Source organism: Haemaphysalis longicornis, unplaced genomic scaffold (genome assembly GCF_048455015.1).
Source record: "Haemaphysalis longicornis isolate Haplotype H1 unplaced genomic scaffold, Haemaphysalis longicornis Haplotype H1 scaffold_1, whole genome shotgun sequence".
Classification (NCBI taxonomy): domain Eukaryota; kingdom Metazoa; phylum Arthropoda; class Arachnida; order Ixodida; family Ixodidae; genus Haemaphysalis; species Haemaphysalis longicornis.
The window spans coordinates 37,935,447-37,962,579 of NW_027526203.1; the positions used below are offsets into that span (position 1 = coordinate 37,935,447).

The 27,133-nt window shown below is 47.8% G+C and overlaps 1 protein-coding gene across 10 annotated transcripts in view; it reads right to left on the minus strand.

The window, feature by feature from the left end:
- LOC144175856 (uncharacterized) overlaps positions 1–27,133 on the minus strand; it is a 229,436-nt gene that overhangs the window by 160,638 nt on the left and 41,665 nt on the right. For all 10 annotated transcript variants that reach the window (XM_077704906.1, XM_077704915.1, XM_077704958.1 and 7 more), the window contains exons 8-9: positions 10,744–10,974; positions 10,366–10,424 (exon numbers count right to left, since the gene is read on the minus strand). In XM_077704906.1, the coding sequence (XP_077561032.1) occupies positions 10,366–10,424; positions 10,744–10,974 (290 nt within the window). The remainder of the gene's footprint in view (positions 1–10,365; positions 10,425–10,743; positions 10,975–27,133) is intronic.

Consider the following 27,133-nt stretch of genomic DNA (forward strand, 5'->3'; position numbering starts at 1 on the left):
GTTTGGTGAAAAAGGGAAGAAATGCCTCAAGTAGGGGGGGTTGGTTCCCATCCATAGTGAGCAATCTGCCGGTAACCGTGCGCAGTCCAACTGGTAACTTTCAATTTCACAGCTGTCCGTCATCAGATTATTTCATTACAGCTGTTTCAATAACCAGACTAAAATTGTTAAAAATGTGGAAGCTGCCTTGGGGGAATGTCAGGCCGCGATCCGATTTGTTTGACGAACGGTTTCGGGAAAACCTGCCTCGTCGTGAAGGGAGTCAAAAAAGCCTAGCTAACTCTGATGGCCACGGCTGATGTTTTATAGCCAATTAATAATTGTGCCTAGTTATACTCTTGCTTTATTTGCTCAGCTTATCATGTGTCTCTACACGCTTGACTGCATGCGCTAGGCCTTTTCCAAGTGCCGGTGCTAAGCTATGGGAACAGTGTTTACGTGAATTTTGCCCTCGCGCGAACACTGTACAGAGGTGCTGCAGGTTTGTAGAAAGAACAAAGTGTATGTATATGTATATGCAATATCAGTCAAAGTACTTACTTTAGGGCTCATACCAACCCACCCCCCCACCCCCGTCGGATACTGCATACTTCGGCTACAGTGGACGTTTTTTTCCGGATTAAGACGGTCCGTTGTAATGGGCGTAGACTGTATCCCGGTCCTGTGCTAACTCGCCAAGCTTAATTGCAAAGCAGATAGTAAAGCGTGAACCGCATGGCGTGTTTATGCACGCGATTCGTGCGCATCGGCGTTGCGAGCGCGATATTTTCAAGCCCGCATCGACGATATCCCGCCCGCGGCACCTTCTGCTCGGTCAGAAACTGACGCGCGACGCACTCGAGAAGCCAGCTGGCTCAGACAGAGATGGTTAGGCTTACTACCCCGGCAGATATTGCATGGGCGCAGTACCGTTTTCGCCCCCATTATAAGCTCCTTCATCGCACAAGCAACTTCATCTGTGGCTTGAGCAGCATTTTAGAGAGCTGTTAGACGCAGTCGCTCGAGATCCCCACACCACTTCGCGGCCGAAGCCGCTCCCATGTTTCCACCGCCGGCCGCGCCGTGCACAGCGTGCGTGTTCCGCGGCAGTGTCAGCGCACCTGTGGCATGCGCGGCGCGTTTTCGCGAGCAGAAAACACTCCAAGATTCCCTCCTCTTCAACTCTTGTGGTGTAAAGAGCACGCCACATCGTGGAAGCCCGGCGAAACGAAGCTTCGGCGCAAGATTGGCGCAGATTGCTTGAAATCAGAGTCCTTGTAGCAGGATGTAGCAGGATTTACCTCTCGGCGCAGTTAGGCGCAATTGGCGCAGCTATCACATCACTGCGACAAGCTTGCACAGGCAGCTTGTGAGGGCAATCGATCGATAGCTGGCAGGAGAGGATGGGTCCTTCCCTTCCTTCAGGAAAGCCACTACAATGGCCTCCCTCCAAGACCTTGCAAGCTGCCCTGAAAGCCATATTTTGTTGTATAGGTCTCAAGAGTATCTGGGTGTAGGTGTTGCATCATGGTGTATGTAATCTTTTCTGCACCTGGAGCTGAAGGTTTACATGTGCTCAGGGCAGCCCTCACCTCATAGAGTGTGAATTGAGAGTTGTAAGAAATTTTTGATTTGTCTTTGTCATGTAAGGGCTTTTTCTCTGCAGATGTTTTGTGTTGCATGAAAGTGTTAGTGTGCTGAGCTGGACACATGTTGGAAGTGTTGTGTGAGTGTGTTAGCCTGGTCTACGAGTGTGTCCCCTGTAGTACTTACAAGGGCCAGGCTGTGTGTTTGTTGTCCTTTCAGTTTTCGTATTAGGGTCCAGACTTTGTGTGTGTCTGTGTATGTGTTGATGGAAGTGAGGAAGGCATGCCAACTCTCCTCTTTCACCTCACGACGCACCCGCTTTCCAAAAGCCTTTGCCCGTTCAAAAGAAATGAGGTTATCCGACGTGGGGTACTGACGGAGGATACCCTACGCTTTGTTCTGGGCCTCTCGCACCCGCCTGCAGTCCTTATTCCACCAGGGCTTCCTTGGGTTGCGGGACACACTGGAGGCCAGGGGAATGGACTTTTGGCAAGCGTCGAGGATGTGCTGATTTACGAGTTGGGCGGCTTCCTTCACGTGTAGGTGTTTTATCGATGTGTGGTGTAGTTTAGATGTTTCTGTGAATATGTCCTTTCCATCTTCTGTGAATATGTCCTTGCTCGATGTCCACCTTCTCGTCAGATGTCAGAGCGGTGCCCGACGGACCTAGCTCCCCCGGACTTGGCCCCCCTTCAGGGGCCCTTCGTTTGACCTGCCACCACCGAGGGCGTAGGGGGCGCCAGAGGCGGCACGGACGGTGTGGTGGCGGCGGGAGCCGATGCGGGGCCCCCGGTGTCCATCCCTTCAGCACCCTCCAACGCACTGGAGGACGGGGAGGCAGTGGCGGGAGCGGCACCGGTCCCGACGGAAGCGTTTGGCACCACAACCGCTGCTGCCTCAGCAAGCGGTGTGGTGACGGGTTGGGCTGCCTGAAGCAACCCAGCAAGGGGCAGGAGAGGGACCAAGTCAGACTCGCTGAACTGGGTCCCCGTGGAAACCAGACGCCGCTGTGCCCCCCGGCGAGCTGCGTTGGCGTACCTCCCCAGGGGGAAAGAGGCGAACCTCTTCCGTGACTCTGGGAAGGTGATGTTCTCAGTGACCTTGAAGATCTTTTTTTCTACAGTGTAGACCATTTATAACGTAACCACTTATAGTGCGGGACCGGATATAACGCGGGTTTTTGTGACCACCGGTTTGCCTCCCATAGAACTCAATGCATGAGTTACCGCTTAAGATGCGGTTGGCCGAACCACAATACCGTTTATAGTGCGGTTTTTCGGCGGGTCTGCTGATTGACTGGCGCAGCTGGGGCATCGTTTTAGGGTAGCAAAAGAAAAAAAGATATGATGAAATCGGCCATCTGATGCAGCGCGCACCCCTTGCTCTCCTCTAACTTCGACACAGAAGAAAATAGGCACCCTTTAGTTCGCGCGTACGTGATAACCACAACTGTCCTTGCTTAATGCACCTCGGAAGATAGCGACCAACTCCCCGTCCGCGCGTGGCAAGTTGTTTCTATTAATCGTGAACCGCATGGCCCGTTTTCGCACACGAATTGTGCACATCGGCGTTGCGCACGCGTTTTTTTCATGCTCGCGTCTACGATTCCGCGCTCGCGGTGGCTTCTTCGCGTGGCAGTGGGAGAAGCCTGACGACTTGCACCAATGGAAAGACGCGCACCTAATGGCGGGAGATTCGAAGCGCTCCCAGCCGGCTAGCCGTGCCAGGGGTGTTTAGGCTAAAGTCCCTCGATCGGATGAAGGGACTTTAGTTTAGGCTTACCACCGCGGTATTTTTTGATGGGCACTTTCACAAACAGCGTGAATGGCAATTTATATTCCACTTTGCGGTCACATTATCAGCTCTTTTCTTGCATGAGCATCTTCGCTTGCGCCTCGTGCGGCATTTCAGCGAGCGGTTAGAAGTGGTCACTGGAGCTGCCTGCACTGCTTCACGGCCAGTGCCGACGCCATGTTGCCGCCTCTTACCGCGCCGCACACATTACGCCAGTTGCAAAGCCAGTTGTATCCGAGCCGGCGTCACCGCGCCTGCGGCGTTCGCCGCACGTTTTCGCGAGAAATCGTTCCATGCGGTTCACGCTTTAGAACATTGTGCAGATAAGCCACTGCTCTTTCCGAACAAGCGAGCCGCGCGAAGATTTCCACCACCAGTACGTTACGCTGATAAGCATCCGCCTTCGGCATCGTGACCACAAGGTGGGGTAAAAAAAAAAAAAATCCTGCTGGCCTTTCTTATCATGTCCTGCGGCATCTTCATATAGACGCAAAAAACGTAGTCATGGTCTTTCAAAACACAAACACAACGCCGCACTCGCCGTTTGTAAGACCGCGCTTTTGCAATGTGTGAGACCCTGCAGCAGCGGCTGATGTTAAAAATAATACGAAATAAAGACCCTGCCTTTGTTTTTAGGTGCTGTGCGTTTGGGTGATAAAAAATTTAGGATGGCTTGAGAGGTATGTGGCGATTTGGTTGAATTCGCGCACGTTTTGGTTATAGTGCGGTACCGCTTATAGTGCGGATTTTTGCGGCTCCCGCGACATACGTTATAAGCGGTCTACACTGTAGTTGAAATTTTTCACATTTGCGGGAGTATGCCGCATGTGGCCCCTGGCCGTTTACACAAGGACAGTTGTCGGTAGGATGACCCTGTGCCACGCATTTTGCACACGCTGTTCGGCCACGGCAAGAATTTGTACCGTGCCCGTACCGCTAGCACTTAAAACAGCGCCGTGGGTTCGGGATGTAGGGGCGGATGGAGCAACGGATAAAGCCGGCATTTATATGTTGCGGAATTGCTGAGCGGTTAAAGGTCAAGATGATGTGCTTGGTGGGAATCTCCTTGTCATCTCTGCGTATGGTGATGCGCCTCACGGCTATGACGCCCTGATCCTTCAAGCCCGCAAGGAGATACGCATCCGTTTCGTTCAAGAGATCTGGCTCAGAGATCGCACCCTGGGAGCTGTTGAGGCTCCGGTGGGGTGTGACACTGATGTCGAGATCAGCCAGTAGAGTCTGAGCTAGGAGCTTTGTGGCCTGCTGCTTGTCGTTTACCTCGACAAGGACCTCACCAGTCATTTGTTTTTTAGCCTTGTAAGATGTTCCAATTATACCTTCAAGATATTTTGCAATCAAGAACACTGACTGCGATGCAAGACGTTCGGCTAGATTGAGGGATCCCATGACAACAAATCGAGAAAAATGATCCAGTTCAGGAAAAGTTAAGGATGGCAATGGGGGAAAAGATACTTCGGTGCGGCCCCTTTTCAGGGACCGATCACGTTTAGAAGGGGGGTTTGAAAATACCATATGCTATAGTATTGAAGCAGGAGACGGGGGTACTTTTTTCGCTTGGGTTACCCTGATACCGAGAGAGGTCCCAGAGCTCCCTGCCTGGTAAACAGACAGGGAGCCCATCCGCCGGAGCTTGACCTGGGCAGGGGTGAGACAGCTGAATAAAATTTGGGAGCAGTTTTTGGAGCAGCGAAATCTCGATTTTGGAGCAGAAGAACCTTGACTTGGAGCAGAAGAACAACATTTATTATGTCACCTGAGGAGCCTAAAAAATCAAATTTTTGGCAACTCGGGAGGAAAAGCGCACTTTTTAATCAGTTTTGAACATACATAGCACTGAAACAGCCTTTCAATAAAGTTTTTTCTACCAGAGTATCACAAGGTACGAACTACACTACCTTTCTACAAACCATTTTTAAATTCCTAAAGGGACAGACAACCAATTTTTGCCGGGTATATATTCTCTATCCCAAATGAAAGGGCATCACTTAAAGCACCTTGACGAGAAACGGTTTTGCTGATAACGCCCTCGAACTTTTTAAATCGAAATTTTTAGATCTGCAAGCCGTATGTGTCCCTCCCAAAAATGATGCTGGCAACCATGACATAGAGTAGCTCGGCAACATACTTTTGTCTGTATGCGAAATGAAAAACGATATTTAAAAACTTCTACCCAGCAAAAAAAGTTTTAATCGCAGGCTTTCCTGTTCCTTTATGTGTTTTTTCAATGCAACGGTCTATTGTGCACGACTGCGCCATCTGTTGGGATAGACGATAGGTAGAATCTGGCTTCACGTTGTGGATGTGGGAAGTTCGATTCTCCCCGGGCGCGACAGTTTTTTTTTTTTTTTTAAGCTGCCGTTGGCATATTTGGAAACTGAAATCAAATATTTTGGCAGAACAAACGCCTCTGACTCAGGGAGAATCGTTAAAGCTCCTTCACTGGGACTGTTTGCTGAACGCTGCCGTTGATTCTGGGCATGGTGGCTCAGTTAGCCACACTGAGAGCAACCCAGCGGCGGTGGGCAGCGTGTCTTTAGAATTTTCAAAATAATGTTTAGAAATACATATACAATTTAACCTTGTACAAATACTTGTGTTGAAAGGTTTTCAATACGCAAATAAACGTTTCAGCAGTTACAGTAGCTGCTAGGTTTGCAGGTCACGTGACAGGGACACATATTGTAGTGCCAAGTTTCGACACTACGAACCGCCACCCCTCCGATTTCAGGAAGTTTGCTGCCAAATTAAAATTATTTCTGCCGATTTGTTTAGAAATTGCTTGTGATTACCGGGCTATATAAAACACTGGCTTTCATATGAGCTAGAGAACATATATGCGACAAAAATCGGTTGTCTGTCCCTTTAAGCTCAATGTATAGATAGCGTGGAGGGCCATTGAAAATATGGAATTGAAAAACTCAGCAATCACAAGGGATTTTTATTATCATGTGAATGACGAAATTTTTATTTTTGTAATCCCAGATTCGGCTTTACGCACAAGTGTAGAGCCATGGCAAAAGTTGCGTAAAGCGAGGTGACAGTCGTCGCACCCCAACAGCTCTCCCATTTCAATCCCCGATGTGCATGTTTACTACGATCGTTATTTGAGTAACGTTGGTATATTTATCTACTTTCCTTTTAGCATTAAATTTTCCTTCAGATAGATGAACCATTATTACTAGCGTGAAATAATAGCCCGTCCCGCTATCGGACACTGCTTGAACATTTTGCGGCGATGTAGTCTGCGCCGCCACTTCTGCAGTGGCGATCGTCCCATTCCCGCCGCTCACAAGATCGTTGTTAAAGGCAGCAATAGCTCGGCGTTTTATAACATTGCAATGAGTCCGAAATTTCCCTTCAAGAACACACCGCGCCCCACACTCGAGGCCAAAACACGGCGAATTCGCGGGCACAATGTTGTTTTCGATAAACTCCCATCTTTCAAGTCGCACAACTTCCCGCAACAGATCAACCGATGTAAACCCCGCCACCCCCATAACCAAAACCACGGTAGATATCAGCAAAGGGTACTCGGCCTGAACCACGAGCAAGTGCTTAGCCCGGCGGCCATGTTTTCCAATCTTCACCACCCCAAGATAGCGGCGCCCAGTCATGTCGTTTCGGAGATACGGCGCTCCGAAAATTGCCATTTTTTCATCAACTGGCATAAGTAGTTTGTCGCCTCAGTACACAAGTATTTTTTCTACCAGACTTTGCAATGGTTTCCAATGGGAAAACTTTAAAAACTCACTGAATATATATAACATGTACAACCCGACATTGTGAATTTCGGAAAAACTATCTCGGGGACAAGATGCTGGAAAAGTATGCCGTCAGTTAGCATTTTCCCCCACTGAAACTTACGGGAGCGTTAAAATCCTTGGCTCTCAGACTGTTTTGGAGCAGTTTGGCGCAATTTTTGCAATTTTCAAGCTTTTGGAGCAGCCTGGCGCAGGAAAACAAATTTGTATCAAAACTGCACAATATGCGCAGCTGTCTCACCCCTGCCTGGGCTCCGACGGCCACCGTTTGAGGTTTCTACCCTTCACCTTAAAATTCATTACCACGGTCGGTTACAGCGCGAGTATGGTGGCTCGGAGTCCGCGGTGTCGCCAATACTGTCACCAAGATTGCTCAAGGTGCCCCGTGCGGGGATGTGATTGGATTCGCATATGTTTTGTTTATAATGCGGTACCACTTATAGTGCGGATTTTTGTGGATCCCACGACATACGTTATAAGCAGTCTACACTGTACTGCTCGATGTTTTTTACGGTTATTGATAGACATATTTATTATTTACTTTAGTTTTACGTTGTGCAGGGCTTTTGTCAGTCCTCGCATGAACAAGTACGTGAGTCGTTGCACTGTGATGAGAGTGCCTGGCAGACGACCCCCAACGCCCAGGCAATAAGATTGCGCCCTGATTCACGTGCAGTCAGTAGACAATTGGCCAGCACATTCTGTCTTTTTTCTAACTCAGTTTTACTCGCGACCACTGCACAAAACAAATTGGTTCTGGAGGAGAATTGAAAACGAAAAGACGCTTTCGAATGAGACCAAGATGGATGCAATAGTGCATCTAGAACCTGAGTGGCGAGTCATTGGAAAAATTGCTATTTTCACGTCGAAGCTAATCTTGCTGATTTTAGTGGCAGACCTGCCAACCCCACACTGCTCGAAGTACTACAGAAGATGCAAAGAAATACTAAAATTGCATAGAAAAATACTAAAATTCTATTTTATCCCTCAGAAACTAGCTTGGATAAAATACATAGCTAACATATCACAAAAGACGGACAAAATGTTCTAAGAATTAAATCTTGGAATTGGAGGGCTGGGCTAGTAGCACAGAGGCCGTTGCTGCCTCGGCACATCTTGCAACAATCAAATGCTCAACTGTCTTTTCGGACATGCAGGCACGGAACTGTGTGTGCGCCTTTCTGACTTTGCTGAAAGCTCTTTCACACTCTGCATTGCTATTCAGGAGTGTCGACCCCCAACATAACTTTCGCAAGTTTAGCATACTTCAAAGTGCCATCCACTTCTCGCAGATCGGAGACCGCACGCCACTGCTCGTCGATCTGCTCCTGCTTTGTTACTTCAGCGGGTAGTTCTTTCGACTGAAGACGGGCAAACTCTGCCCGATTGTCGTCCAGAGCAGGATTGATACATTGCCCCTCTTGAACTGGTACAAGCACTGGGAAGCGGTTGACTAGATACTTGATATCAGCAAACCTCGTAAGTTCAATGGAAGCAAGCCTTGCCACTTCTGCACTCTTCAACAGGTCACACTTCAGTGGAAATTTCAAGATCATGTACCTACTCTGTTGCCGGCACGAAGAATCTTCTGATTCATGTAAAAAACTCCTCCCCCGCTTCTTTCTTCAGGCTTTACAAGCTCTGCGTGGTCTGGCTGACAATTACTAGGTCTTCATCATCTCTTTGGGTGGTTGAAGACTTGTACTCAACGTTGATCAGCACAGCAAAAAAAAAAAACGCACACAACGCACCACACGAAGCACACGGGGAAACAAAGAAAAGCAAGCACATTTCGAATCCTCGGTATTCAATGGCGTGGAATGCATGCAGGCAACCAAGTGTGCGCTGCCATATCTGTGGCCAAGCGTCTGTTGCTAGGGGACGTTGTGCGCACGGCCCGAAGATGAGGCACCCCTCTTCTCCTCCATGCAACCGTGCGAGTGCGCCGTCACTCGTTACGTCGGGATCCGCGGGATGGCGGCACTTGTCCGTGCTAAGCACGACTGTGAAACACATGACTGTGTATCGCGTTACGAACTCTTCGCCGAACACAAAGTATTGCGTCAAGTTCACTGTGAGTGCGATTAGTAACATCTCTGTTGGCGCCCCAGTTTAGAAACGGATTGGAACGGAGCAGATGACGCACGCCGGTGTCTTTTTTTTTTCTTCGGCGTGCGGCTGCAGTGGCCCAGGCTGCGCCGTGTCCGTGGCGCATCGGCCATGTCTGTGGCCGTTTCCAGTGTTGCCAAGCGAAGAAATTGACCGCTAAACTTTTGAACGAATACCGTCTATAGTCTTCGGCTTTGGCTCTGGATACAAGCCGTTACAGTGTTGCCAGCATGACTTCGTGAAATGGCGAGATGCAGCCAGTAGATTGGATTGCACTTTACGATAAAATCGTAAAACTTGGCAGGTCTGTAGTGGTCATGGGTGCTATGTGCTATAGACTGATATTGTGGCTCAATACGTACTCAAGGGTCTGGATATTTGGCTGGCAGAAAATAACTCTACTTTACAAAAATGGCTATCTTAAAAACTTGACATCTTGGCCAAATTTTGGTATTCTAAGACCTGCATCCCCCATTAACTAACCCTAATATCATGTGATATTCACTGCAGAATAAGTTCCTGCTGCCAAACGTACGGGGATTACAGATTGCACCATTCTCTACCGTAAAATTTTGGAATGCTTCGCCCTTAACTGTAAATACTGCTGCACCACTGATTCCACGCTTCAGGGCATTACTGCAGTCATACATATCTGAACAATCATGCGCCGTTTAATTTTGTGTCTATACATTTCGAAGTGTTAGTTCTAGATTGTCAATAAGGTAAGTACTAATATGTTCTGTATCAAATTGTTTTCGTACGTTATTTACAGTGCTTTGCGATTTAACGTAATTGAGTTTATGCCTCAGATATCTACCACTTACTACATTTACTGCTAACTGCTGTACATAATAGTTTGCTGACTTACTTTTTCTGATACTTGTTTTCATAACTCCCTTGCGTTCCTTAAACAACACACTGTCTGTAATGTTTGCTAATGCTTAGAATCTCTTCTTCTACTCACTGAATTGCCGGGGGTCCGTTTAAAGAGCAGAACTCCGGGACTCCTTTCTGTACAATGTTTTCCACACATTGTATATTTTGCTATGAATAATAAACTGAAACTGAAACACGAGTCGAAATGGTAACCTCGTACGGAATGGGCAAGACCTACCTCTCGTGGTTCAGCAGCCAATGGCACAGGCTCAGGCAGCACTTCCTGGTTGACGGGCTCTGTGGTGGGGTGAGAGAGAGGGGGGGCTGCATGTGGTCACCCCAAAAAACCAGCACTACAGCCACAACACGACATGCCAACAGATCCCCTCAGGGTTTCTGCTCTTCCTACAATACGTTGCGTGCCCAAGCAGTGAGAGAGCTTGCTTTTTCTCAAGGCTGTTTCTTTTGAATGAGGCGAGCGAGAATCGGGTATGAAGAGATTTACAAAGAAACCCTGGCAAGGCACGTCATGTTGCTTGGAACGTTTTACGCTGGGCCACAACGGGCCTGGACACCGAGCATGTGATGCAAAGCCACTGAAATGCCAACCACTTACCGTCACTGCCAGGTGGCGGGAGGGGTAAGCTCGTATTGGCGTCGCCTCCTTCTTGGCCGTCGGGCAGCGTGGCAACTACAAAGGCCGTGGACATGGACAGGTCCTCCCCAACCTGTGGCGCAGGAGAGTGCAGCCCCCCTGCAGGCTCTCTCCGGTCGTCCCCGTCTTGGAAGAACATGGACACCGTGCCGCCGTCCACGTCTCCCGAGGGCTGCTGCAACTCCACACCGCCTGTGAGAGAAGGAGGAGAAAGAACGTGGGCAAACTCTGGCCCAGCAGGAGACGCGAGTTCTGCCCTGGACACGTCGGGCTCCACGAGATGGTGGTACTGTCCGTGCTGACGCCCGATAAAGGACAGTGACAACAGCAAGAGCTATTTGATGCTCCACACTGTGCCCTGCCGAACGCAAAGTAACACCTCCACGCCAAATACTGTTCCGTGCAGCACCATACGATCTGATTGATTTGGGGGTTTAACGCGCCGACGCAACACGGGCGATGAGGCGCGCCGTAGCGGAGGGCTCCAGATTAATTTTGACCACCTTGGGATCTTTAACATGCACCAAAATCTCGTACACACGGGCGTTTTTGCTTTTCACCTCCACCAGAAAAGCGGACCCCGCGGCCAGACGGCCAGAATCTGCCCTAAACTACACACCCAAGAGGCGACTGTTTCTTAGGCCCATTTCAATACATTTAAAAGATGGTGTACAAGCCCTTTTCTGAGTGCAGTCAAGACTGGCTTTACCAAGGAAAGAGCAGAACAGAGCAGAATATCCTCTCCAAGTGGTGAAAAACGTGCACCTCAACCAACTGAGCGTGCAGAGGAAACGCACGGGCAGTTATTTACTTGAGCTTGCCATCCTGAAAGGCTGAAAATGTTTCTTCCCTCATCCTGTATGTGGCACAACAAAAAGCATGCCTTATGCAAGGCTTCTTTGCACAGATGCTTTGCACTCAGGCCATTATTGCCCTGCAAGTGCAGCAATGGCTACGTCTATGTCGACCCTACTTTCCCAAGCCAGAAAATATTCTTTGGCAGCTCTACCTTTTTACGCTCAAAAGGTTGTGACAGGGTTAACACACTTATCTAAACGGTGTGAGAAAACAAGACAGTGAAACAGGTTACGATTGAGAGCTATTTAAGTTTGTAATTACCAAATAAGTGTCAGTGGGGTGCTTCCTGTTATTTCCCCTCAATGCCGGCAGCTGTGAACCGGCAATTACCTTCAGACACATGCAGACAGAACCCATTTCCAGGCAACTTGTCATGGGCCAATGGCAAAACACACACAAGTTTGAAACACTACATGACCTCAAAGTGGGTGGCACACTGACTGTTGACTAGACTGATTGTGGGGTTTCAAGCGCCGAAGCTATACCTGGGCCATGAGGCGCACCATAGTGGAAGACTCCGGATTAATGTTGACCACCTGGGGATCTTTAGCATGCACCGCAATTTCGACACACGGGGGTGCATTTTCGCTTTCCGCCCTCGGCCGGGATCGAACCACGGCAGGGCCGTGGTCAACCAGGAACCATGGCTGGGATCGAACCCATGTCCTTAAGCTCAGCAGCACAGAGAGGCGAGTCACTGAGCCATTGCGGTGAGAGACTCTTGATTATGGTTTACAGCAGAGCTTAATGCCTTCAGTGCATTTCCACTGGGTCCGAAGAATTTCGTTTCCAGCTGTTGCCCATGTTGTGCTTATAAATACTATTTGCAAATGTGAAGTTTTCGGGAAGAAATCCGGTGGGATTGTCGTCCGAGGGGGGTCCTAATATTGGGCTCCAGCATAGAGAAAAAAAAAAGTTTCACTAGAAAAAATTACCAAAAGCACTGCCTGGGTTAGTTCAGAGTGAGAAAAATTTAAACGTAAAACAAAAAGGTCCCTGCCTCTGCTCTTTCCTCTGCCAATTTTTTTTAATTATTTCACATTTTGGGGGGTTTAATGCGCCAAAGCTACACCTGGGCCACGGAGCAAGGAGAAGACAGGAGAGGAAAGGATGCTTTCTGGCATGGCCAGATAGCGTCACAAGCTTTTGACTTAAGCTAGTGGCACCTCTCGCAGGAGAAGAAACTGTGCAGCCGCCGTGATCGGCATTTCACTGGGAAGCCCGGGAATGAATTGCGGCTGCTATTATTTCATTCATCACGTGCCGTCACCCTCTCATCCACCATTGCAACTACGAAGCTTTGTACTACGCTTTTATTTTCACTGTGACAATATCTGGTCACTCACTCATGCTTGCCGCAAAGGGCCGTTTTGCCTCCTATATATATACTCTTGCTCCGTGCCCTGGCCTACGAGGCGCACCGTAGTGAAGGGCTCTGGATTAACTGTAACTCTCTGAGGACTGTGAACATGCGCCGAAATCTCGACACACAAGCGTTCTCGTCTCCATATGGAAAGCAGGTCGCCGCAGCCAGGATCGGAGCAACGTTCTTGGGCTCAGCAGCCCAACACCTTAGCCACAGAGCCAATCACAGAAATCAAAAGCAGCCATCTAATATCCTAGTTACACAGGCACCCTTAACCGTGGTTAACCTAACCGCAGTTAGACTTAAAGCAGCCATGAAGAGAAAACACAAGTTTGGTTCATTCAAAAGATTGCCTCGTTCGAATCATACTGACACCACTAAACGTAAACTTCGCTCAAATAAGCTGTATAATTAGGAAAAAAGGGAATGGCCACGCGACCCACTCGCTCATTTCCCGCAACAGAACCTATGATGTCATATGCACAGCTCTGCGATTGGTGGAGGGCGGAAAAAGCAAACGCAAATTAGGCAGAGCTTATAAGCTTGCTGAACAAGCTATTTGCGCTTAACTCTTTCGTTACGGCGGAAAAACAGCCGATTTTGAGTGCTTCCACAAAACTATTTTTTTCTCTTGAGCTAGCAGACACATTTAGCCTTGCTTTGCATGTAATTGTAGCTTATAGATTGCTCTTACAAACACATACCAGCAGCTTTGTGAAAGGTGCAATTACTTACAGTTTATTAGTTAAATAATCAGTAAAAAATGCACAAAAAAATATACACGCAACATATACAAGCAATTGTAATGAGCCTAAAAATTAATTTGGGAATTCTAAGATATTGTTCCTAGATTTCTTGGCTATGATTCAATATATATATCAACACTGTACACCAAGTTTTGTATTTTTGTGGGCCCGTCAAACTAGCGGAACTAATGGCTGTGCCACTCCTCAAAGCCACTCGAGTGTAAGTTGGTCATGCATCCAAGCACACTTTTTTGTGTTCTGACACAAAATCCTTTTAACTTTAGTGGTAAAAAACCAGAAAAAAAAAAATCCAGCGCTCTTGAGAAGTGTCACGCATCGCTCCGTAGCGGTAATCTGACACGAGTGCCACGATGACGGGGTTAACGCGGTATGACGCGGCGCATTTGGCAAAATATCCCTACCGTACGTTGTCCAGACCCTACACATCAATGTGTAAAGCCGCAGTCGTCAGACAGGAAGCCCATTTTGTTTATAAATACAGCCCAAATACACCGGACGCCCTTTTCACACAACTCGCCACTATCGCGGGTTCAAATTTCACTCTTGGCGCGGTCTCTGCACGCGAAATATCAACAAAACTTCATAAAATCGAAAAATGAGTTGTCAATAAATACGCCAGATGGCGTTAGTTGTCCACCAGGCGCAGGACGTTTGAAATCATCGGACACCGGCGTACGATGGCCTATGGCGCCGTACTGAAAGAGTTAAATTTAGGGCACATTCTTTTTAATTAAAGCCGTAAGAATGGTGGGACAAACAGTGGAAGTTATGAAAGCACACGTAAACATAGAAGTACCGATGCGTACTGCTGTTGGTATTGTGCACACTATGCTTGGTTTAGCTGCACAGGACTGCAGGGCTTGTGGGGGTCCTAGTGTCCCTATGCCTCGTCCGTACAGGGTTCGGGCAAGCTGGTAGCCGCCTTTTTGGGTAGCCGGCACGTCACGTAAGTCGTGTCCTCTTTATGACCCCGCGCGACGCGCCAAACCAGCTTGGAGCGAACGTGTGTGGAGGGCGAGGGGAAGGGAGGACCGGTTCGTCACCTTCTCCCTCGCCGCCCTCTTCCTGATTGCCAGAGGAGACCCCTCCTGCACCTGAGCTGATGAGTAGCCCGCGAGAGCAGAGAGCGTTCCGCGGGGACTCTGCTGAGACATTCTGCCCTGATCGGTCGCACGGGATGCCTCCCCTGCTCCCGCAGCCAAGACAACGGATATCGAGGTCCGAGTACCGCGGCTTGAGCAAGCGAACGGAGCCACTGTCTCCCTGCAAGCGATAGTCGTGTTGTCTGGTATATGCCCTGTATCTGCCATGCAATAAAGCCCCGCTTGGGATTGCCGGAATCTGTCTACCGCATGTAAGCACCTGAACCCGAGTGCGAGTCTTCGGATTCAGTGGGGGCTAGTGTACGGCGCGTAGACCATTCTCTAACGAAGCTATAGCCGGGGTACTCTGCCATCCCGTACGTTAGCCCACAGGCTTTGGGGTTGTCTCGGACAACACTGGCTGATTGACGCAAGAAACGGTGTCTTACGTGAACATATTAGTCGAGCGAGCCCTATGTTTCCCGAAACGATTATTTTCCCCCTGAACAAAAACAAGCCTGGTTTAAATACGGTCAAAAACAAACTAAAGGCAGAAAATGGGTCGCCACGGTATGGTGGCGCCATCTAGGTTCACTAACGGTAAGGAAGGCTTCCCAATCACGGTTGGACTCTCTCCTCCTGCAGCATGGGAGGAGGAAAGTCGAGTCCGGCCGTGTCCCAATCGGCTACAGAGCGGTTGGTTCCTGTGATGTCATTGCAGACCACGAAAATGCACGAGATAGCGGGAAAATTAAAATTTTAACTTGAACTGATTAATTTCTCAGTGAATAAAGCATCGTTTGTATCTGCACAAGCGCTGGAAGCACTATAAAACATGAAATCTTTTGAATTACACAAACTTGTATTTTGTCTTCATGGCTCTTTTAAGGGGGCAGTTGAATCTTTGGGGCTGAAAAACAGTCAAAAAAGTGTTTTCTGAAAAATGGCATTTTCGGCATCCATGGCCATTTTTCTATCAGTCTGCAAATTTATTCATCAAAAGGCACCATATTTTTTTGTTTTTATTACTTTATAATAGCATTTTAAAGTGCACTCTACAGCCCAATTCGTGTAGAATTCGATGGTTAAATGGCACTTTTCTTGCAATGCAAAGCTAGCATTTCACCCTCGGATATCTCGGCAACAAGAGCAGGTACAGCTGTAATTCTTTTTGCTTCTGATACCTAAATGTGTGTAGAATTTTCAAATGCAGGCTTTGGAAAATTAATATTGCAGTCAATTGGCACCACCTCTGAGCCATTTCTGGCAGAGCGTGGGAGGAGTGAAGTTCACCGTGTTGTAAAATGACCAAAAATAGCTAAATCAAGAAAGTTCTTCTAATGTTGTATTCTTTAGTCATTTGTCTGCCTAGCCGCATGGTAATTGCCATTCTGTATGGAGTGGTTATTTTGTAACTGTGACCCAAAATAATGGCAATTAATCATTAACTCAACATATAATCAACTTACAAAAAATCTAATTTCATATCTGAAATCAGCACAAAAAACTCCATAATGCTGCACAGTTTCATTTAAATAGCTTAGTTAATAAAAGAAAGAGCTCTAAGACCAGTTTGCCCCCTTAAGGGGGAGTCTCAGAAACTTTTTTTGAAGACGATAGTTTTTCTTAGGCTACCTGGACGCAGAAATTTCGGTCCGTTTATCTGTCCCTCAATTCAGCCGCCTGGCCCAAGTTTACGCAGATGTTGAACGTGACGGTTATATACACAATGCCATTTCTAAGCATAAATCTGGTGGCGATGCTCATGCTTGTCAACATTGTTGACCAAGAACAAAACACTGCACATATCTGAGGCAAAGCATAAACACGTAAGTGATATTTGCAGCGTTCCTTCATTAAAAATTCATGGATGCTTGATTTTTGTGATGGCAAATGAAACACAACAGCCACTGTAGAAAAAATTGGGCGTAGAAAAAAAAACGCCACGCAAGCGCACCACTCTGGTACTGGTGGCCTAACCTGACAGTAGCCCAGGGTACAACACACTTCCGTGTGTTTCCCTGGGCCAGTGCCAGGTGGCAACACCAGAGTCGTCAGAAGTATCTTCACCAGTGAGTTCCACGATTTGCATCTCCTTTCCCCATTACTGTGCGAGGAGACTAAACTGTACTCAGTCATGCATTACTGCATAAATTGTGAGCAGAGTACACATAGCTCTGAAAATAACGGCGCCAGATCATGCGGTTCACCACCCTGCAGCGACCACAGAGGGCTATCATCTTTCTACAACATTTGTAGCTAAGCAAACAGATACGTGTCCCCCCCCCCCCCTTTTTTTTTTTGCTTTCAGCCATATTTCATGAAACTTCATGGGCTTGTTTGGTTTGTTTTTTTTTTTTGCTGAATTTAAATATTCACTTAGTTTTGATGTGAGAAAATTAGTTTCAGAAAATTTTAAAAATGTTTTGCAGAAAATTACAAAAGATGATGATGATAGTTGGGTTTTATTGGCGCAAGGCCGACCATGGGCAAAGAGCGCCAAAGAAGAAGTTACTGAATTGTGATGAGACCGTACATACTAAAACATGTGACTAAAAGTAAAAGTGATGCAAAACAAAAGACAATGGAGATGGCTGGTGTACAGGGCCAGGATGATTACACGTGATATGACAAGAGCTGCAGAAAGTTGACCTCAGCTAAAAACTTAAAAACACGCGAACTAGAAAACATTGGTTCGTCGGCTAAAAAATATGATGGGTGCAAAGGAATGTGTCGTCTGTATAATTCAGGGAAATGTTTGTGTCGAGTTGTGTCAAGTGCCTTGCATGTGATTAGTATGTGGACTACGGATAGGCCCTTTCCACACCTGCTACACGTGGGTCCCGAAGTTCCAGTGAGCAGGTGGGAGTGCGTCGCATGTGTGTGGCCTATCCGCAGCCTAGCCAGGGCGACTTCAGTGTATCTGTTGTGTGAGTCAGTTATGTAGCGTCCCAGTTGTGGTTTTATTACGTGTAGTTTGTTGTCTGTTTGTTGACTCCAGTGTAATTGCCATGTGTTACGAAGCTGTCGTCTGATGTGTGTCTTTAGGTCGGTGTAACGTACTGTTGTAATGTCAACTGTAGTTATGAGAGCAGCATCACCAGCCATTTGGTCGGCGGCCTCATTGCCAGGGATTCCACAATGCCCTGGCACAAAGCATATAGTTATTTCAAGATTTGAGGCATATGCAGACGTTAGTACCTTGAAAAGAGCATTTATCACAATGTTTTTGGATTACCTTCCTAATGACAGTGCCTGTACAACGCTTTGAGAGTGTGTACACAATGGACTTGGGAATTTTATGTTTGATGATGTGGTTTGAAACGAGTAAAATGCCATATGCTTCTGCCGTGTAAATATTGTTATGAAAATTCATTGTTTTGCTTACTCTAAAATTTGGTCCGTGTGCTGCACAAGATACTGTAGAACCAGTTTTCGACGCGTCGCTATAGAATTTTGCGCACCTGTACTTGTCCTGCAGGAACAGGAAGTGCTGCAGAATTGCATTCCTGGGTACCCTATTTTTTTCTACAAGAGTGAATGACAGGTCGCATGATAGAGAACGAAGATGCCATGGTGCGATGAAATTATGAATGGGTGTCTTGTGCGTGTCTGAAAGGGGGACATTGAGTGCAGAAGCCTCCTCCCTAACTCTGAAAGAGAACGGTAAGGGAATAGGTGGCCTGTTTAAAAAGAGTTGTAAATTTGATGTATCGTTCAAGGTGGGATTAAAAGGATGGTTGGTCAGAGACACGATCTTGGATGCATACAACAGGTCAACATACTCCCGCTGATGCCCTAGGCACCATTTGTCGCACTCGACATAAAGACTTTCAACAGGGCTAGTGCGGAATGCGCCACATGAGAGGCGAAGGCCAAGATGCAGCACTGGGTCGAGCATTTTCAGTGCTGTTTTTGTAGCAGACCCATACACGACACTGCCTTAGTCGAGCCGAGACCCCACCAAGGCCGTCTAAAGGCGCAGCAGGAGTTGTTTGTCGGCCCCATAAGATTGATGTGAGAGGACCTTAAGAATATTCATTGTTTTTAAGCATTTGCATTTGAGCTGTCTGATATGCGGGATGAATGTAAGTTTTTCGTCGAATAGAATACCTAAAAACTTGTGCTCCTTGTTCACAGGAATTGGCACATTCGCAAGAGTGATGTCTGGGTCCGGGTGGACGCCACGCCTCCTGGAGAACAGAACACAAGAGCTCTTCGCAGGATTAAGATTAAAGCCATTCTTGTCAGCCCAGCCGGCAAGTTTCTTGACGCCGAGCTGGACTTGACGTTCGCAGATGGACAGGTTACACGATTTAAAGGATATCTGCACGTCATCTACATACATGGAATAAGAGATTGTAGGTGGCAGTGCCTTTCCAAGAGAGTTCATTTTTACTATGAAAAGAGTGCAGCTCAACACTCCACCTTGCGGCACGCCATTTTCTTGCACGTGAACATTTGACAGTGCACGACCAACTCTGACGCGAAAGGTTCTCTCCGACATATAACTACAAAGAATGTTCAACATGTTGCCCGCAACACCAATTGACTTTAGGTCACTCAGGATGCCGTACCGCCAAGCGGTGTCATAGGCTTTCTCTATGTTGAAAAACACCGTAAGACAAAATTGTTTATGCACAAAGGCATCCTTTATATATGTTTCAAGAGCTACGAGTTGATCGTTCGTTGATCGCCCCGCCCTGAAGCCTGCCTGGCAGCTCTCGAGAAGACCGTTGTACTCAAGGAAGTACACGAGCCTGCGATTTATCATCTTCTCGAGAAGCTTGCACAGGCAGCTGGTCAGGGCAATGGGTCGATAGCTAGCAGGAGAGGAAGGGTCCTTCCCTTCTTTCAGGAATGCTACAACTATGGCCTCCCTCCAAGACTTTGGAATGTGCCCCGAAAGAAATATATTGTTGTAAAGGTGAAGGAGTGTTACAAGAGTGTCTGTGTGTAAGTGCTGTATCATTGTATATGTAATGTTGTCTGGGCCTGGAGCTGAGGGTTTACACGTGCTTAGAGCAGCCCTCAGCTCATGTAGTGAAAACAGGGAGTTGTAGGAAGTCTGTGATTTGTTGTTGTCACGTAGGGACTTCTTTTTACAAGAGACTTTATGTTTCAGGAAAGTGTTTGTGTAGTGTGCAGAGCTTGACACGTGTTGAAAGTGTTATGCAAGTGTGTTAGCCTGGTCTTCCAGTGTGTCCCCTGTTGTACTAACCAGGGGCAGGCTGTGTGTCTGTTGTCCTTTTAGTTTTCGTATTCGTATTCGTGTCCAGACTTTGTGTGTGTCAGTGTATGAGTTGATGGAAGTGAGGAAGGTGCCCCAACTCTCCCTTTTTGCCTCACCACACACTCGCTTCCCAAAAGCCTTTGCCCGTTTAAAGGAAATTAGGTTATCTGACGTGGGGTACCGGCGAAGGACACCCCACGCCTTGTTCTGGGCCTCTCGCGCCCGCCTGCAGTCCTCGTTCCACCAGGGCCTCCTTGGGTTGCGGGACGCACTGGAGGCCTGGGGCATGGACTTTTCGGCGGCGTCGACTATGTGCGCCGTGACGAGTTGGGCTGCTTCCTCCACGTGTAGGTGTTTTATGGTTGTGTGGTGTAGTTTAGATGTTTCTGTGAATGTACTCCAGTTTGCTTTTAATTCATTAAACCTGTTATCGGAAGATGGACTGCATGGGCCTTTACCTACGTATGTTAGGGATGTGGGGAAGTGGTCACTACCATATGGGTCCGTGCCCACGCCCCACTCAAGACATGGAAAGAGAATTGCAGAACCAATAGCCAAGTCGAGATGTGAGTACGTATTATGTCCTAAGTTATGGTATGTAGGCTATTTTTTGTTGAAAAGGCATGCTCCTGAAGATGTAAGAAATTTCTCTATCAGGCAACCTCGCGCATCCGTTCTGGAGGAGCCCCAAAGAGAGTTGTGCGCATTAAGGTCACCTGTTAGGATGTATGGTTCGGGCAGCTGGTCGACCAGCGCCTCGAAATCAGAGCTCGAAAGTGCATGATCAGGAGGAATGTAAATGGAGCACACCGTTACCAACCTATTAAATATTATTGCTCGAATTGCTACGGCCTCGAGGACAGTGTTCAGAGTGACAGGGTGGCAGGCTAAGGATTTCCGGGCGACAATTGCCACACCTCCTGAAGAGTGTGTGCAGCCAACCCTGTCCTTTCTGAATACCATGTACCTATTTAAGAAATTTGTCTGTTTGGAATTGAGGTGAGTCTCTTGGAGACACATGAGACTTGGCTGATTGGCATGCAGGATATCATACACATCATCAAGATTTTTAAGGAGGCCTCTGCAGTTCCATTGAATGATGTTTTCTGTTCCCATTATTTACGTTTAAGAATGAATGGAGTGTGTGTGTGTGTGTTCATGTGTCGTCTTTCGGGGCTGTTACTCTGGGATTTAGGCTTTTTAGGCCTGTCTGTAGGCTTGGAAGTCGGTGGCCGCTCCTTGCGCTGCGTTGCAGGCAGGAACGGCCCGACATCCATCTCGTCGTCAAATGTCCGAGGGGTGCCCGACGGACCGGGCCCCCCGGACTTGGCCCCCCTTCGGGAACCCTTCGTTTTACCCGCCACCGCCGCGGGCGTTGGGGACGCCAAAAGTGGCACGGGCGGTGCGGTGGCGGTGGGAGCCGATGCGGGGCCCGTGGTGTCCATCACCTCGGTACCCTCCAACGCACTGGAGGACGGGGAGACAGAGGCGGGAGCGGCACCGGTCCCGACAGAAGTGGTTTGCGCCACAACCGCTGCTGCCTCAGCAAGCGGCTTGGTGCCGGGTTGGGCTGCGTGAGGCAACCCAGCGGGGGGCTGGGGCGGGACCAGGTCAGACTCGCGGAACTGGGTCCCTGTGGACACCAGACGCTGCTCCGCCCCCCGGCGAGCCGCATAAGCGTACCTCCCCAGAGGGAAAGAGGCGAACCTCTTTCTCACCTCTGGAAAGGTGATGTTCTCGGTTACCTTAATGTTTATGATCTTTTTTTTAAGTTGGAATTTTTCGCACTTGCGGGAGTATGCCGCATGCGGCCCCCCGCAGTTTACACAAGTGAGGGTTTCGGATTGGCAGTTGTCACTAGGATGATCGTGCGCCGCGCATTTCGCACACGTCGTTCGGCCACGGCAAGAGTTTGTACCGTGCCCGAACCGCTGGCACTTAAAACAGCGCCGCGGGTTCGGGATGTACGGACGTATTGAGCACCGGATAAAACCTGCATTTATGTGTTGTGGGAGTACTGCGCGGTCAAAAGTCAAGATAATGTGCTTGGTGGGAATCTCCTTGTCATCTCTGCAGATAGTGATGCGTCTCACGGCAGTGACGCCCTGATCCTTCAAGCCGGCAAGGAGATCCGCATCCGTTTCGTTCAAGAGATCTGTCTCGGATATCACACCCTGCGAGCTGTTGAGGCTCCGATGCGGTGTGACCCTGATGTCGAGATCAGCCAGTCTAGTCTGAGCTAGAAGCTTTGCAGACTGCTGCTTGTCATTTATTTTGATGAGGAGTTCACCAGACCTTTGTTTTTTGCAATTATACGATTTTCCTATTATGGCTTCAAGATACTTGGCGATCAAGAAGACTGACTGAGATGCAAGAGGGTGGGTTGGATTGAGGGACTCCATGACAAGAAATCGAGAGTAATGATCTGGTTCAGGAAATGTCAAAGATGGCAATGGGGGAAACGATACTTCGTGCGGCCCCTTTTAGGGGGCCGATCACAGTTGGGGGGGGGGGTTTAGACAATACCATAAAGCATAGTATAAAAGCGAAGACGGGGGTACTTTCTCCTTTGACCTTACCCTGGTAGTCAAAGAGGTCCCGGAGCTCCCTGCCTGGTAGACAGGCAGGGAGCCCATCGGCCGGAGCTTGACCAAGGCTCCGACGGCCACCGTTTACGGCTTCTACCCTTCACCTTTAAACACCTCGCCACGGTTGGACACGGCTTATGTTGGGAGCTCGGGGTCCGTGGTGTCGCTGCTCACCGTCACCATGAATACTCAAGGTGCCCCGTGCGGGGAGAAAATTACAAAAAAAAAAAAAAAAATACTTCACAAAAAAAAAAGAAAATTACAAAAACTACTTCACAAAAAATTACCAGCAGGGCATGAATAGATACTAAAAGTTGCGGAGAATGCAATGTTGGTAGCAGTTTTTTGTATGGCAATCACATGCAAGTTTGCATCTATTCTGACTTCTGGGCTTAAAGTGTGTCTGCTAACCAATTATAAATAACACTAATTAATTACTGAAACATGAAATGCAAAATTTCTAGCCATACTACATGCTGGGATGTACAGTCATGGACAAATGAAACGCGAACATGAGAAAATGAACCAGAACACACAAATAGCACGATATTTTTCCGTGCCAGTGAAATTGTCCTGTGGCTTTAAAACAGCAACAAAGATTGAAAATGTGTCTTTCCAAATATGCCACTAGCTTTTTGTGATTTATGCGGCCGAACAACAGGTCACTTCCCTCCGACGCAAGCTGAGAAGGAAGGAAGAAGAAAGGACGGAAAGGCCGGAAGGTTAACCAGGTGTGGAGCCCGGTTTGCTACCCTGCACTGGGGAAGGGGGGTTCTGGGGTAAAAAAAGAGAGCGGGAGAAGAGGAGTGAGGAGTGGGAAGGCGCGCACTCGAGTCCTGTTTCGGGCACTATAGTCTTTCGTGCAAGTTCGTTTCGATCAGGAAACGTAAAAGGGCTTTCGTCGCCTTCTGGGAGGCCAATGTCAAAGACCGATGACTTAGCATCGTTTTTCTACTGTAAATGGCCGATTGTCCTATCGGCTGAGCGCGATGGAAAGCACGCTTCTCTCATACGAGTATGGCTTTCACCGCGCACACTGTGCATACCCGGTCCGGGGTTTAATCGTCAATTGCGAAAAATAGTTCTGAACATGGCAGTCCACCCTCAGACGCACATCGTCGCATTTCATCGCTAAGCAACTGGGCCTGCAAAACACACACACACGCACGCACACAGTCAAACCTCGATGTAACAAACCAAGTAATTTCTTTTAACTTCAAGTTTACGCCCACCATGTATTTTCAACCTCTGTGTAATGAAGTCCTATTTGCCGAAATTTCGATGTAACAAACTTTCATGGGCAATAAGGCACAAAATTTCGGCTGTACAAGTAGATTTTGGAGACACAAGTGCTCAAATGAGGTCTGATAAAACATGAACGGCGACACAGGCCGCCCAATGTCGTGGATGCAGTGAGTCACAGAGTTTGTGAGTGCACGTACTGCCTACAAGCTCCTTGCCTTGCCTACAAACAGCATGTGGCGCTTTCTGTGGAGGAGTCGGCAAGTCTGAGAAGTATGGTTTACAGAACGGCCAAAGAATACCTGCACCGCCGCCGCCTTGTCATCATCATCATCATCATTTAATTACCCTTAAAGGCCCTGTCTGGAGCATTACATAAGAGGGGGGGGGGGGGGGGGGGGGGCAGAAACGTGAGCTTCCGATGGTCATGATAAAACAATGGGAAAACACAGGGGCAATATCAAAGCCCCGTAAACACGACAACAGCAACAACAATAAGACTACATAAACATCCCAACAGCAATAACAGGAGGATTGCACAAATGGGGGGAAGCGAAAAACATGAAAGCGTATACATGTTCGGAGAAACAAAAGAAAAAACAAGACAGGAGGAAAAACAAATGGAACACCAAAGAGAAAGATCGGGCAACATGTAAAGCAGGGAAGCCGTTTAGGGGGAGAAACAAGAAGGGACTCATCCCAGCAGCCGTTTGACTGCATGGGGTAACAATGGCTTAAGAAAAATAAACGAGGGAGAAAATACAACAGATTTAACATCCTTCATGAAAAGGTGAGCCAGAAGTATGGAGGGCACACAAGCAAAGGTGGCGCACAACAGGCTTGTAGTGATCCCTTCAGTAGTTTGAGCACATGTAGTCACAAGAGGAAATAAGGAGGACACGACACATGGGGCGCCAATAGGAGGAGGATGTGTCAACAAGAATCAGGTTAGCACATGAGGTAACAGCGATAAAAAAAAAAAAAAAAGAGCAAGGAGAACACCATACATGGAAACTATACACTAACATCTGGGTGTGGTCGTACTACATGCTGTTCGGACATGAGGTCTAGTTGTATACGTGTACTGTTAATGACATCTTGAATTTGTTAGGGTCGCATTCAGTTGCTATAGATTCGGGCAGGTTATTCCACTCCTCTATGGCGATAGGAAGAAAAGATTTGTTGAACGCATTTGTGGAGCCATACAGGCGGTGCTTGCTCATTGAGTAATGTAGGCGGCGTGAGGTGCGCAGTGGGGGTAGCAATAATGAAGACAGAGCCTTGCTATTTTCCGCCTAGAAACAAGTGTGGGGAGACCGAGGGACGACTTTATAGCTGAGATGCTCGAAGGAAAGCCGTACGTAGAACAAATAAAATGGGCTGCACGATTTTGAATAGACTCAAGAGAATTTATCAAATAAGTTTGATGGGGGTTCCAAATTGCTGAAGCATAATCAAGCTTTGCGCGTACAAAGGTAGTGTATGCCAATTGGCGGACTCGAGCAGGTGAGCATGATAGCGATCTCCGGATGTACCCGAGGATCTTAGAGGCATCGGCTGCAAGTTTTTGGATGTGGTCAGACCAGGGGCGGTATTCTCGTAACTGTCCCTTTCGAAAACGTCCCTTTTGCGCCCGTTCCTCGTGACGTACTTCCGGTTAAGCAGTGAGCGTTGGCAGTAGGTTTGTCGCACTTGCGTTACGTCACTTCCGGTTGTTTGCTTTTAGCCAATCAGGGCTTGCCAAAAGGGACACTTCTGAAAGGGACGCAAAAGGGACAAAACTCGAGAATACCGCCCCAGGTTAGTTTTCTGTTTAAAAGGACACCGAGGTACCGGTAGGTCTCCACCCGTGATAAGTCAGTTGAGGTAACCGAGTATGTAAAGCGATCGGGAGAGTGTTTGCGGGTGACGTGCATGAAGTTACAGTTCGAAACGTTTAGTTGCATCATCCATAGCGAGCACCAGTTTTCTAAGTGGATTAGGTCGTTTTGGAGAAGGAGCTGATCATTTTACTAGAAATTTTCCTGTACAGAACACAGTCGTCTGCGAAAAGCCGGATGGAGGAGGAGATGCCTGAGGGTAAATCATTAATGTAGATTAAAAATAAAAGGGGGCCGAGGACTGAGCCTTGCGGTACCCCAGACGTTACTGTGGTTGTGCGCGACTGACGTCCGGCAACGGTGGTGAACTGGGAGCGATCTGCTAAAAAGCATCTAATCCATGATAATATCAGCGGGTGCAGGCAAAGGCAAGAGAGTTTACTAATGAGTCTTTGGTGAGGGACACAATCGAAAGCTTTGGAAAAGTCAATAAAGATGACGTCTGTTTGAAAAGAAGAATCTAGATTGAGGTTGAGGTTTGTAGTGAGCTGGAAAAGCTGGGTTTCACATGAAAAACCCCGGCGGAACCCGTGCTGGTTGTGAAAGAAGAAATTGTTATTGTCCAGGTGAGCAGCGGTATGGGAATAAATTATGTGCTCTAGTAGCTTGCATGCGATGCATGTTAGCGCAATGGGGAGATAGTTGGATGGGTCGGATTTATGGCCGGATTTGAAGACTGGTGTAACTTTGCTTAGTTTCCAATCGTCCGGAATGGTGCCTTCAGAAATGGACTGGGTGAAGATAATTTGGAGAAAGCGGCTCGATGCCGTGTTGGTAGCCTTTAATATCTTTGCTGGAATATTGTCCGGACCGGGAGCACTAGAGGACTGCAGGTTGTTGATGAGTTTTATGATACCCTCTGTAGTTATTTCAATGGGAGGCATCTCGTTATACAGCTGAACCTCGTTATAAGAGACACTGATGTAAGAGACAAATGGGTATAAAAGACACTATTCACCCACATGGTTGGCTGCCCTACCTCTCCCATTAAATCGATTTCTTTTATAACAGACATCGGATGTAGAAGACAGTTGGTTATAAGGGACAAGACATCCTTGAAGTTTAGTCAATAATCTTGCTTGTAACAGACATTTTAACTTCAGTTGCAGTGCCACCAGTCACTAATTGCAGTTGCTTCCATTGTGGAAACAGAGGTGGACGACAGAGGCCTGCAGTCGCTATTTATTATAACTTCAGCAAACACAAAGTGGTTCAGTCAGCTATGAAATGACAATGAGAAGCCCTGCCAATGGAAATGTAACTGACAGAAGTGGTTGAAGCTTACTGCCAGCGTGATCACACATGCGGGCTCCCCCACTCTACGCTCCCAATCAA